The following is a 14,444-nucleotide window of genomic DNA, read 5'->3' as shown; positions in this document are numbered from 1 at the left end:
ATAAAGTATTCACACTAATTTTTAATCTACCGGTAAATTTCGATTTTTCATTTCACTAAAAAACGATACTTTTTTTTTGTTTTTCTTCTTTAAATATTTGTTCGCAGAATTACAGCGAAATGGAAGGAATGTAAATAGATTATCAGAAAAAATTAATAATGTTTTCATTAAAAATAGTCCTTCTTTTTAACTTCTACAATAATATAAATAATTTTACCAAACAACATCGTACAAAGATAGATATTCCAAAACCTACAAGACTACAACAGGATCGAAAGAGAAACTCATATTTCTTCAAGGCAAGCTCTGTTTTTACATTTACGATTTCAGTAAACGAACAAAAAATTTAGATTCCAAGTTTCCGATAAAAAATTATACCTTGATATTAACATTATAGAACAATTGCACTATATTAGGACAACGCAACAAACATAGGCGCTAAACAGCTTTTAAATTTAATCATGCCAGATTCAACCAGCTGTTTCATGATTTTTATTTTATATTCATCACTAACTTCTTGGGAACAGATTCAAAGAAAACTTGCTTAAAAAATATAAAAACCTTAAAAACAGCACATAAAAAAATAGGAATTTCAGCTTACTGTTTTTAAAAAGGAATCATTTTATACACAGGTTTTAATTTTTGCTTGTCGTGAAATCAATAGGAAAAGAGCTCTGACATTTCGACTTCATTCAAACAGATTAAATACACTTACAAATAAACTATTACTAAAGATAAAAATTTAAGTAAATTAATTCATTCAAGGTATTTCGAAAAAAATATTAAAGATGGAATAAAAAATTCTGTACTTTATTTATATACTTCAGAAAAATATGATTTTGATTGATGAATGAGATTTTTCATAAGATTCTACAGAACTTAGAACACATTAAAATTGTACAAACCAGAATATATTGTGTAAGTAAGTTATAATAATTTGGCAACGTGAAATTAATATATTTATCTGTTATCAATCTTCTATTTATATATTATCAGGATGGCCTATTTTGAAGAAAAATCACTAAATGAAAGTGAAACGAAGGATATCCAAGTACCGAGGAAAGAATACAAAGACATTATAAAATGGAGAACCGTGGGAGTATTTGTATTCATACATCTGAGTGCACTGTATGGAGCTTACTTGATAAAAGAGGCTAAATTGCAAACTATAATATGGAGTGAGTACATATTTAAACTAATAAATTTCAGAATTCAAAAAATTAAAATGCAAAATATTATAGTTTTGAGTGCTGTTGAAGGTAATACACACAATAATTTTACTGTACAATACGTAACTTTATGTAAGACTATGTAAACGTTATACGAAAATAATTAGTACTTATCTGTAATTAAATGAGAAAAGTTACTTTTACATTTCTTTGAGATTGTAAATTTTAAAAAAAAAATCCAGCATACGATATTGTGTATTGGACTTATACGTTATAATTTTCCACTAATGTTGTTTTCCTATAATCTTCAAGATAAAAAAATAAAAATTTGATGGTTGCTCAATATCAACGAAAAAGACTTCGGAATTTGAAAAACCCTTTCTTCAGGAATAAGTTTTATCTTTTTTAGCCATCTAACCAAAGATATTGTAGTTAGGCAAGTGAAACATTAAATATAGTGGAAATAAAAGCACAAGAAAGACTATTGACGTGAAGCAAGGTCTCTTTCATTTGCTTCCATTAAATCTTATTATTTTCACACCTAATAATGACTGAATTGATGAAACGCTAACTAATTAGTTATTTTCTAATTATATCCCAACCAATTTTTTTCCCTTTTATTCCTATAATCTGGTTTTCACAACCGCAAAGACGTACAACGTAAACATCAGCAAACATAAAACAGGACATAATTATTTACTGCTTGTTTCCTTTTTGCTATCCAATATTAGTATTTTTTTAAAAACTAAATGAAGCTGAAAATTAACATAATTAATCCAAATTATTTGATTTTGATAATTAGGATACCAACGAAAACTTAAGTTAAAGTTTAACTTTTATTTTAACTTAAAAACTAGATACTTGAAAAACTTTAAGTAATAATCAAAGGAATGTATAGGCCTGAAGATGAACAACTTTCCTGCTATCTCAAACTACTTTATATGGTTTTATTAGCTATGAGTTGTGTTACAAGAAAAAGTTGGAAAAATTGTAGGGAGCCGGGTCAGTCTTACATCGCAGTATGCATTACTTTTACGGACTATTGTCGAATACTTTCACCAGTGCATTAAGCCTTAATAGATACAATTAAATTCACAATTCATTAACGTGTAGAAAGAATTATCCGAGGTAAATGATGACTCAATATTGATACAATAGGATAGCAAGGCTTATTTTATGTTAATATGAGATCAAAACACAAGTCAGCAATTACCAAAAAGATACTCATGAGAACATGATAAAGTTTCTGAACTAAAATCTCTTTGCAGATGAGATACATGCGAGAACCTGAAAAAAAGCCCTGGTAAAATAAGTTGACAATTTCCACAAGAATACACATTGCAGCCGACGGCTGGTCCCAAGGCGTGTCTGTGATAAGACCAGCCAGCAGTGGCCATTTTTAAAAATTTCCATTTCCTTGAATCATGTATATGTAAGGCATATATTATAAATTAATTTCGTAATCAAAAATCAATTTGTTTTTATTTTTTCAAACTTTTTCATTGTAGGACTAGGGACATAATTATGTGTTTTGTATAATATATACACCATCTTTTAGGTAAATTGTATTCTTTTAAATACAACTAATGTTTCAGCAATATTGCTTTATGAAATAACTGCAATCGGAGTTGTAGCGGGAGTACACAGGCTTTGGTCTCATAATTCATATAAAGTGAAAAGGCCATTGGAACTTCTTCTGGCTTTTTTCTGTACCGTGGCTGCTCAAGTGAGTTTAATAAGAATAGTTTTTCAACATTATGAATATAAATAGTTTTAAAAAAATTAAATTTTCCTTACTACATCATGCATAAATGTATGCACGAAAACCTTAATAACATATACGTTGTTAACTGACCCGAAATAGATTTATCCTTTCAATAAAAATATTTCAGACCCGTTAGCACTTAAACATTCATCTTTATCGATTCCCAACAATTAACAGTTTCTGAAAAATAAGATAGCACGTTCTAATCACGATTTTGCAGCACGGGTTATTACTTTTTTTTTACGGTCCTTATCCATTATATTTATTTACAAGAGATAAGTTAATGTGATCATAACTACAGTTGATGAATTTTTTCTCTGTTTACAACATGCGTAACGAACCGAAACATTATTTATAAGTCAACAAGGAAAAGCGCCATCACATTATAGAGACCCAAGCAAACTATCACCAAAATTATGTTTCAGGTTACAATTTATGGTACAACCTTTTGTTATTCTAAGATAGAAGTGTCATGTCATTCTGAAGAGCAGGCTGATTGATGAAAACGAATTTTCGACATGACATTCCTAGTAAAATGTGACATCTGTTCGATCATAAGGAATATATTATTCTAAAATATATGTCGACCTAAAAGATCCATCAAACAGCTTTTTATAATAAGTCTAAATTGGATGCGTGAAATGTCCTTGGCTCTCCTAATTTACATCAACCCCTAAAGGAATTATCCAATGGTTCCAAGCTAGATAATGGGCGCGACATTTTGAAATGAATTCGTCAAACTAACAAGAACTGACAGGGATAGGTAAAAAAAACTGGATAACCTGCCCAAATTGGTGACAGGATATCCAGTTTTTGTTATATTTATTGTCTTTTTTATGCGTAGAGGCGCAATGTCGTCAAATCCTAGATCTTTCAATAAAATAAATAGCCCTTGTGAAATCTGGGCTAGGGAATAATCGAGTCGGGTGTCGAGTATCGAGGTCCATAAAATGAAATATTTTCCTCAATCCAATTTTTAAAAAAATGTAAATAACCAACGCATTCAATTTAACTTTATATAATTTTTATATGTTTTATAACTTAATGGTAGGTAAAATATATTAAAGATCCATAAAAATACTTCATTTAACTATTAATTAACTGCATTTTCTAGAACTACGATATCATTATGTTCAAAATATATTAAATTTGCTGTTATTTTATTGAAAAATAGTAAATAATTAATTATATTGTTAATTTTTAATGTTATGGTTAATTTATTGACGAATTTCAAAATAATCATAGAAAGATTTTATTTATGTAAAAGTATTAATTTTAAATATCGACAAATGCATTGTTTTGTAACGTACGCAGATAATATATATTACAATAATTCTAATCATAGTACATTAGCAAAAGTATTTTTATTTAAAATACTCTTAATTTACCTTTGTAAGATTTATTGTATGTTTTACTACAGATAGCTACAATTGTTTTGTTTTTTCAGCCGACTATTGTTACTGAAAGGAAAATATATTTCTCTTATTATAAATAATTTATATATGTATAGTTTAATTTAATAAACATTCTAAATATTTATTTATTATAAAAAACTAAAAATATATAACAAACAATTTTTAAATGTTCATTGGCCTAAAAAAAAAAGACCTAACAGCAATAATTAAACTGTTAAGACACTGTGAGTAAAATATACCTTTTCAAGCAGTGCAACAAACCTCAGTGAGTGATAGACACATTATTATTATAAATATTATAATTTTTTTTATTAAATATAATGTTTCAGAAAAGTATATATAGATGGGCTAGAGACCACAGGGTCCACCACAAATACACGGACACTGACGCGGACCCACATAATTCCAGAAGAGGATTCTTTTACTCACATATCGGATGGCTAATGATGAAAAAAAATCCATTAGTTATGGAAAAGGGAAAAACTATATTTCTTGACGATTTACATGCCAATCCTGTGGTTATGTTTCAACATCGGTAAGTCAGATGATGAATTAACAAATCATTAATTCATTTTCGATCGACCAGTGACAATGCAAGAAAAAGCCTAACTGTCCAGTTGTGTCAAGTATCAATGTCTTATGCTTGAAACTAACTCTCAAGAGATAATTTTTTTTTCGTTGTTCCCTGAAAACCGCAAAATGGAAATTTAAAAGAGAACTCAAACAGCTTCGCAAGTGACTCAAAATTGATATAAAGTTTTAATCCTTATAAATCAAGGAGAGCAAAATTTCTTTTATACAAGATACATAAACAATTATGATGTAGAAGCGTATAAAAAAATATAATAAAATAAATAAATTAACTTAATTAATAGACTTAAGTCCTAACATGATATTAACCAGGTAGAGTATTGCTTATCATCATGTTAACCAATCGAACAATTTTATCAGAATCAATTTGTTAAAAAAATAGAACCAACAAGAGTTTATTTAAAAGCTGTCCATACTTCAGCTTACGGAAAATATAAAAGTGCAATCATCATTAAAATTTACAAGAGATTATTTTAGCATGTTTAACTAACATAGATTAGGTGATATTTATAAGGCACCCGTGACGTAGTGAGGGTACCAACATTATAAAGCCCGCAGCTTTCACAACTTATGAGAAACTATCGTAGATATCTCAATATAATATACGGCTTTAAGCAACATCAGATTAGCAAAGTATATGAAGCAACTACTTTTTGTTCAGACCAATGATGAGATGATACAAATAAAAAAAAAGAACAATTTCCTAACTCAATATCAAAGGAGATAGTAGAAAAGTCATTATTCTTATCGAACTAAAGATACAAAAATAAAAAACTCCATTATTTGAAGTACAATAAAGAAGTTAATAGGCCATTTTAATTTATTATATATACCGTCATTTATATTACAAAAAAATTAAAAATGCAGTAAACATTTTTTGTTATGTGTCACTCGCAAGTTCAAAATTAAGATCAATCTAAAAATCAATTTCTTTAAAAAAAATCAGGTAATTTCACAATCTAAAGTTTAAATTTAAACTCCATGAAGGATTAAGGAAAGAATTAAATAATATTCAGAAAGACGATACTTTTTCTCTTCTAGTGGAAGTGCGCATAGTGAATTTGAAGCGGGAAGTTCCAAAATACAGATTTATAATCGTCCATTTTGTGAAACATCTATATAAACTATTACAATATATTATATAATTATATATTATTAACTGAATAACAAATAAATTTTATGTCGGCAAACAAAAGAATCCATCCAAAAAAAATAATTAACCAAAGCCTATTCAGGATATTTTTCATCAAAGGAAAAAATACAAAACTTGATATTTATTTATTAATTTACTTCATTTCAATAAAAATCAATAAAGCTGCCTAAACATATTAAATAAGACAATACAGATAAAAATATTCTAATAATAAATCCCTTAAATTACAAAATTATTTTTGAAATATTAACCCACAAAACTTGAAACTTCATTTCTTCCAAATGTTTTCAAGAACCAGGGTCAAAACGTCAATAAGTTTGCACTAATTACATTTTACGTTTTAAACATTATATATAAGTGAAGATCTTTACCGTACAAAATATAATATATCTACAGCACTTTAACGTACCGAAAAAGTGTTAAATTGGCTGTAAAAGAATGAGCCATGTTAATCATTGTTTGAGAAAAGTAGCTTTTACTTCAAGGAAGTGGCTAATTAGGAGTTTTAAAAAAATATAATAAAAATAAAACCTATTTGGGTTATAGAAATGCAAATTAAAAACTAATTGCATAAATTGTTGATTTTTAAAAGGTACACAAACCTTAGTAGGCTCTTTGAAAATTGCGCCCCGTCGGTTTGGAAGAAGACTCACAACTGAAAATAATCCATTTTTGTGTATTCACAATAAAACGACAGCAATCTATCTGTATTTTTATGTGGAACACATTTATAAGTTGTAATTCTTATTGCGCCATATAGCAGGCTTCTTCCGATCCGACGATAGGTATGTATATAAGTAGTTGTGTGTGTATTATCATGTATGTATAATTGAATTAGCTTTGTTTCAGATATTATTATCAATTCGTTATACCACTTAGCATGGTAATGCCAACCTTAGTGCCCATGCTTTTCTGGAAGGAAACAATGATTACCTCATTCTTCATGGCAGTGATGCTCCGCTATTGTTTTACACTCCACATGACCTGGTTAATAAACAGTGCAGCGCATAAGTTTGGGTCGAGACCTTATGACAAGTAAGTTCACTAATGATCTACTTAGCTGTGAAAATATTAACATGGAAGACTAAATTAATAACACGAGTAAATGATACAGATAAACATTAGCTGTCCAGTCCATTAGATATGTTCGACACAAAACAATCAGTTTGATGATAGTTTTGAATCATGTTGGAAAAAACCTGCTTTGTAATAGACTTTCGTATCGTTTCACTGCGAAGAAACATACAACAGCCTAAACATAATCAGAAAAATAAATAAAAATGTACGGATAGCGTTTTCAATATAGTGTTTCCCTGTTTAAATTAATTCGTAACCAACATCAATTATAATTTCGAACTGATTCATAGTGAAAAAAATACCTAAATGTGTTTGAAAAAACAAAACAGAAAACGTACAGGAGAATTACGGTTTCTGATTTGGTAGATGCAGATAAGCGGGGTTCTACTGCATTTCGAAATCCAACCTGCCATCTTCATGAATTAGGCCCATAAATACTGATATATGTCAACCTGTTTCAAAGTATAGACAAGTCACAGTTAATTTATTTCTAGAACCACTTAAAAAATACGATCACAAATTTAGTTTGATCGATTAGAATGTCATTAGAGACGGACATAATTCTTCTCGAGATAATCGGAGACCACAGCTTTAAACCGAAAAAATACACTGGGGTGCATATTTAAATTTACAGGTTTTAATTTAGGAAACCTTAAAATGATTGGCAAAACTATTTAGTCCATGTTAGTTAAAAAGGAATATGGCCCAACCAATCTTCTGATATTACTTTCAAACGTAACTATTGGCTGAATTAAGAAAATGAGATATTAATTCAGTTTCCTAACTTCTTTCTAAAATTCAACCGAGTTGGATTAGAGAATGCTACGAACAGGATGGGAATAAGTCCCTTTGTGTCCATGAATTTGGAAAAGTAAATGACTATGAAAGTTTCCTAAAACATGTTCTTCTTAAAAATAACAATTTAAAACATGTCCTTCTTAGAATGACAATCTAATAATTCAGATTGTACATTTCATCAATCATGCAACTAGGTACCATAAGAGAATATTTTTAATTATAAATTTTATTTTTAGAAACATTAACCCAACTGACAACTGGTTAGTCAGTCTAGGAATAGCTGGAGACGGCTGGCACAATTTCCATCACGCATTTCCTTGGGACTACAGATCAGCTGAACTCGGAGGCTTTCGTATAAATTTGGCAGCTTTATTTATCGAATTTATGGCTAAACTAGGCCAAGCCTATGATCTTAAAACTGCACCTTCACATATTGTATTGGCGAGGATGAAGCGAACGGGAATCCTATCAGCAACACAAGAAAATACAAAATGTGAAACAACCCATTCTTGGGGATATGGAGATGAAACTCGTCCATATGAAGAGAGTTTTTCATCATTAGTAAAGCTAGAATAAAAACCTCATCTAATAATAGTAATAATAAATTATTTGTAAAATAGATTAAATTATTAAACGTGACAATATAGTAGTTTTCTTAATTGTAACAAGTAGTATTTATGTTAATAAAGTGTTACGACTCTCAAAAAACCAGTTTGTGTTACTGGCTGTCAACGGATTATCTCGTTGTTTGTTCTCTTACCATATTTGTGCATCTAAGATGTAATTCCCACAGTGTAAAGATGTAGCCAAACAGTGTGAAATCTAGTCCCAGGTAAAGTACAGTCAACTTGTGAAAACAAAATACTAACAAACTGAGCAAGATATATAGATACAAATTTGTAACAACTTTTTATTAAAAATTAAATTAGCAATCTAAACCAAAATAATAGATTATTTACCCAGTAATATTATCGGTATTATACAATATTTCAAAAGTTATTATTTAATAACTATCTGAGATGATTAAGGTGTGGCTAGTTCCAGTGGCCAGTGCAAGACTGGAGGTTTAACCGAGTCAAGGTTTTGTGATTTTCAAATATTTTTCTACTTCATTCAATATATAAGGTAATTTTAACTTATTTTAGTGTTATTTCCAACTCCAAAACTAGTAACCCCGACAAAACCAAATCAAATCAACAATGATGAATGAGAAAAAACAAGAAATTATAGCGGCAATAAAAAACATCTATTTCTGCGTGACCAGCGGATAGTGTCACAATATTTATTTTCTAGGAATACGTTAAATATAAAACATCATTATATATTCTTGATTCACAAGATGATGAAATAACTGAGTTAGTAGTATCACTTATTTTAATATAACGATATCTAATAGGTACTCAATATTACAGTAAAAATCTTAGAATTTGCACAGTAGGAAAAAAAATGAACACTTTATCAGCAATTGAAAGAGTGATGTGAAAATCTTTTGAGATCAGCTAAAGGATGACTTTTTACGAACATTGCTCCTAAGACCACCAACAAATATTAAAACTCGTTTCGTTTTGTTAGCTTACCAAGATAATTTGAATACAATACCAAGATCATACAAAATCTCAGTCATTACAGCTCTGCTTCTCATTCTACGTGTACGAATTTCACAAACCAGTTCCACCAGATGAAAGAGATGATAAATTCAAACAGGCTATTTATCAAAGATTTAACCTAATCCATTCTCTCTCAACGATCTTGCTCACTGTCTAGGTTGAAAAAAAAACACTTCCCGTTTTTCTCCAAGGCTCAATTATCTTTAAAGATAATAAACAGCATTTAAGACCGGGAACAACTGGCGGCTTATTTAGCTTTTAAGAATTGTTGGTAACTTCTGTAAGGAAGAGAACTCATTCTAAACATACATAAAAAGCCAGGAAGAAAAAAGGATTTATTTTATTTTTCTCTCTGTTAACTTAGTCTGAAATGAACTGAAAAGCTACGGTCTTATGTTCCACAGGGTTTAAAACAAACAATTTTGTTTTGTTACTACCAACCAGGCCATTTCTGGTACAGGGTGTGGTTATCACATAACTTACTAACATATTCTAACCAGAGGGGGAAGGTTGAGTTTTCATTCCGTGTGGCAAACACGAAATTAAACTAAACCTCCCAAGTTGGATACGAACCTGCACAGCTGCATACTCGAGGCTGCCATGATGGGGAATTAAAATACTCAATATAAAGTGTTCTATTGCAGGTTTGTTTGTTTGTTTGGTTCTTTAGTGGCGCCAAACTTCATTGGTCATCAACGCCATTTATATTTTATTTAATTTTGCTAATATTCGTTAAATTTTATTTATTTTTATTTTTTTTTTATTATTATTTTTTTTTCTTCCGATCAAGTTATATTTTTGTCAGTAAATTTTGTGATTTTAAAAACTGGAACACCAATTCTATTGCCTTATCATCGTCTCCAATGGTTTTTGAGATATCTTGGCTTAGTCCCAAGCTATTGAGGTGTGGTGTAAAATATGGGCATCGTTGGAAAACATGGCTTATTATTAAATTATTATTGCAATACTGGCAGTTCGGAGGTGTTTCTTTTGATATAAGATAGGAGTGGGTGAGCCTCGTGTGACCTATTCTCAGCCTAGTCAGTACAACTTCCTCTCAGCAGCATTTGCGACTGGAGGTACCCCAGGGCTTGACATCCTTTTTAATAATTTTTAATTTGCTCATTGGGCTTTTCTATTGCAGGTTACAATGTCCTCAATTTGAAACAAACTCTCTTTCTTTCTCTGCATAGTCTTTCAATCCTAATCAAAGCGCCCATCAATTTGGTTTGAAATTCTTTTCTTTGGCTATCCCTAAAATAAATAGCAAAAACAAAAAATAGCAGATGGCCAGGAGCATTACCAGTGGCAGCTATTACTGTGAATAAAATTGCTTCTAATCTCTCGTCAGCGAGAATTTCAAAACATAAAATTTTATTATTACTTACTACTGATTGTGGAAAACAATTGGATTTTTGCTTATAACAACCGGCAACTAACAGGGAATGGGAATATGGCATCATTGTATCAAATAAATCCTTCAGCCAGTTCGACAAGGTTCTTCAAGTCTACTAAGTAGCCCCCTGCTCCTTAGGCATCCACTCCCTCAGGACTCAGTATTTGTTTTTTTCTTCGGTACCTGTAAGTAGTTACTTGGAAGTAACTACCCTGTTCTAGTTGCCATGACATCACTGGAGAAGATATAGCCAATTCAAGATTTTATACTGTGACTTTTATTAGGTTTAAACTTTTATAAGTTTTAAATCTTGTTCTAACTATTCAAAATATTTCATTGTTTTACTGTCAAAAATAATTCTTTCTAACTCAAAAAAGACAATTATAAAAAACAAGGGTTTATTTATTTTTTAAAATAAAAACAAACCAAATATCACATTTAAATATTTTTAATTGAATGACCTAATTCTTGGGCCAAACTTAATTCCTAAGCATCACAGATGGGCCATATGCTTATGAGTGTGAGACACAGATCTTCTCAACAGAATGTCAAGCATATTGAGGGACAAATACTGATTTATACACTATCTAAGTAATGGTAAGATAAGAAATAGGATCTCAAATACTAAAACACAGAGGGTATGGAACAACTAGATTTGGAATTAGGAAACTAAAGAAACTTGAAATAAACAAAAATTCCTACCATAGTCTAGATGCAAAACTCAAATAAATAAATCTTGATCAAAATATTGATACCACTTAGCAAGCACTACTAGCAAAAAGGACTGTCTATAATAGTGAAAACTATTCTGGAAATGAAGAAACTTAACTAGTGAAATGAGTAGTTCAATGAGGAATGTCTAGTATTTACAGATAGAACGAATAAGATTTATAGGAATATATTTCAAAAAAAGACACACATGTAGATCTGAGGATAAATATAAGCAAGTTAAAACAGAAGAAAAGCATAAGTACAGAAGTAAAAAAAGGCAGTGATAAAATTAATTTTTAAAGCAAATGGGACAGTTTTTTTGTAGGAGAAATAGCAGAGACCTGTTTCAAAAAGGTCAATGTTTGACTTTAAGGATCGAATTCGAGCCTATGAAAAATAAAATTGAAGCAGAATATCAAAAGACGGACAGATGTACTGATTATGTTAGTTTTTTTTCTCAATACACAACCACAAGAGGAACGGAACACACTGGCAGCAACTAGTGATGAAGACTTAATTGAACCAATAGATGAAGAAGAACAGGAAGCTGCTTGATTGATAAATTTAAAATTATAAAGCGGCTATTTTTGATGAAGTTTCTGTTTCTATAGCTCATAAAGCATAGTGGTGGTGAATTGATTAAGCTACTACAGAAACTATTAATAGAAATACAAGCAACCTAAAATGGCTAGAAATGGTTAGGCAGGGAGTAAGAAAATAAGGGGAAAAAAAAAATCAGGAAAACTGGCAGTTGATGCTGAAGCAGAATCTCTACTTGGAACATAGCATCAAATCTAATAATAACACTAAAATATTTAATTAATTAGCAATTTCTATAATAAATTATAATTAATTTTCCACCACACACAGTATGAAATAAAAAGTATGATATTAAGGACATAAACAAAACATTTCATACATTAAAAAAATGATAAATTTGATTAATGGTTTATCAGTGTAATATGAATAAAGAATTGACATAAAATTTACAGAATGACTTTTAATGAATGATCCTATTGACTGGTAATTCTTAGAGAGAAGCAATTAATCATAAATATGATAAATTATAATGTGTATATTGTTTTACCTTAAAGTAACATGAGAAGATGATCAGGGGGTGCAGTCAGGGGTGAAGAACACTAATAACTGATATTTATTTTATTCTGCTAAGGTTTCTGCCCAAATTTCAGGCCTTCCTGAGAGCTAGGTAAAAAGAAGATAACAACCATGCTGGAATAAAACTAAAGACAGCACAACAAGAAAAAGATGATAACAAACAGTAAAATATGAGAGAAGAAAAAATGAATATAAAAATTGAACTAATAAATAATGAAAAAATAAAATCATAAAAAAAAAAAGAAAACGATAATAAAAAAAATATGGAAAGCTTAAAAATATAATAATTGGTAAAACATTTCCTAATTTTAATAATTAGTGAACAGCCATATTAGAATAAAATTCATTATTGCTTATCATACTATTCTTAGAACGGTGTCCCCATTTAGCTTATATAACTTTTTATTTTAGTTAATTAATTGTGTTATTCTACTTACATATCTTTAAACTTTTTATATCTCTAATATCTTTTTCTTGGCTCATGATTTTAATAATCATTTTTCATTATCTACATATATAAACTAGTCTGATTCTAATATACATATTCTGTTTTTTGTCATCATCTTTTTCTTATTAAATTAAATTGTACATAGTTTATTCTAATATGGTTGTTGTCTTGTTTGTACTTAGCCCTGAAGAAGACCTCAAATTCAGTATGAGATGTTGATACAATAAAATAAGTATCTTTCACTGTTCTTTACTCCCTGGCCTTCTTCTCATGGAACTATGATAAAGTATGAGGAGATGTGGTAACGGAGTAAATATACAAAAAAAATAATAATAAACACCTCTTTATGACAAAGCATCTTTAAATTAGAAGGCTGGATTTCATTAGCCAAATTTCTTTAGATATTCACTATAATTGTGGTGTGACTAATGGTTTTTTATACCATTTTATTGGAGACTATAAGTCAATAGATTTTCAAAAACTTGCTGATAATAAAAAAAAAGATTTAAAATGATAATATTCCCGTTGGGATGATTCAGAGACCACACAATACTTGAGAAAGCAAAAATATAATTAGATTTATATTAATAATCAATTTCCATTATATTTATACCATCGCATATGGCTATGACTGAAAAAAAAACAAACTAAGAAGTGATGAAATGTTTTATCTCCAGATGTACAATGAAACTTAGTGCCTGACAGAATTAACCAATAATTCTTACCTTTCAACTGTAAGGGAAAATAGCATTTAATGTTGCAAAATCGCAAAAAACGAATGGCAAAATATTTGCACAGTCTAAAATTGAGCAATCCTGTAGTAAATTGGATTATTGGTCTGTATTTTTGGCTTTCGAACAACTTTAACAATGAATATATAGTGAACAGGAGGCCTCTCTGTCTCAGTCCAGAATTTCACTGAAGCTTTATCACTCAGGTCTCTATCACCTTTGTTTCATCCTTACATATGAAATTTTGGTATTATATTTTTGGAGTATTGTGTCCTTCAGTTGCTATGATATAATTATTATCAAACCAGAATGATCTTTGAGTTCAAATTTCTGAGCCAAGAATGTCTTTTGCTACCTTTCTCATGGAAATATACAAATCTTGAAAATTTGATCACTATCGGTGTATCGTAAATTTGTCTTTATCTACAGGTTATATACATATATATATATATATATATATATATATA

At 29.6% G+C, this 14,444-nt stretch overlaps 2 protein-coding genes across 7 annotated transcripts in view; one reads left to right on the top strand and one right to left on the bottom strand.

The window, feature by feature from the left end:
* The window catches only part of LOC106684404 (acyl-CoA Delta-9 desaturase), a 10,164-nt gene extending 1,367 nt beyond the window's left edge, over positions 1 to 8,797 (top strand). Inside the window, exons 2-6 of the mRNA XM_014426469.3 lie at positions 997 to 1,178; positions 2,765 to 2,895; positions 4,679 to 4,884; positions 6,943 to 7,128; positions 8,205 to 8,797. Coding sequence (XP_014281955.1) covers positions 998 to 1,178; positions 2,765 to 2,895; positions 4,679 to 4,884; positions 6,943 to 7,128; positions 8,205 to 8,544 — 1,044 coding nt within the window. The 5' untranslated portion in view covers position 997 and the 3' untranslated portion in view covers positions 8,545 to 8,797. The remainder of the gene's footprint in view (positions 1 to 996; positions 1,179 to 2,764; positions 2,896 to 4,678; positions 4,885 to 6,942; positions 7,129 to 8,204) is intronic.
* The window catches only part of LOC106684402 (WD repeat-containing protein 47), a 353,715-nt gene that overhangs the window by 104,673 nt on the left and 234,598 nt on the right, over positions 1 to 14,444 (bottom strand). The window lies entirely within an intron of this gene.

Source organism: Halyomorpha halys, unplaced genomic scaffold, assembly GCF_000696795.3.
Source record: "Halyomorpha halys isolate HHAL.00 unplaced genomic scaffold, Hhal_1.1 Scaffold577.1, whole genome shotgun sequence".
Taxonomy (NCBI): Eukaryota; Metazoa; Arthropoda; class Insecta; order Hemiptera; family Pentatomidae; genus Halyomorpha; species Halyomorpha halys.
Note: the sequence above shows the minus strand (reverse complement) of the source record. Positions and strands in the feature narration are given on the sequence as shown.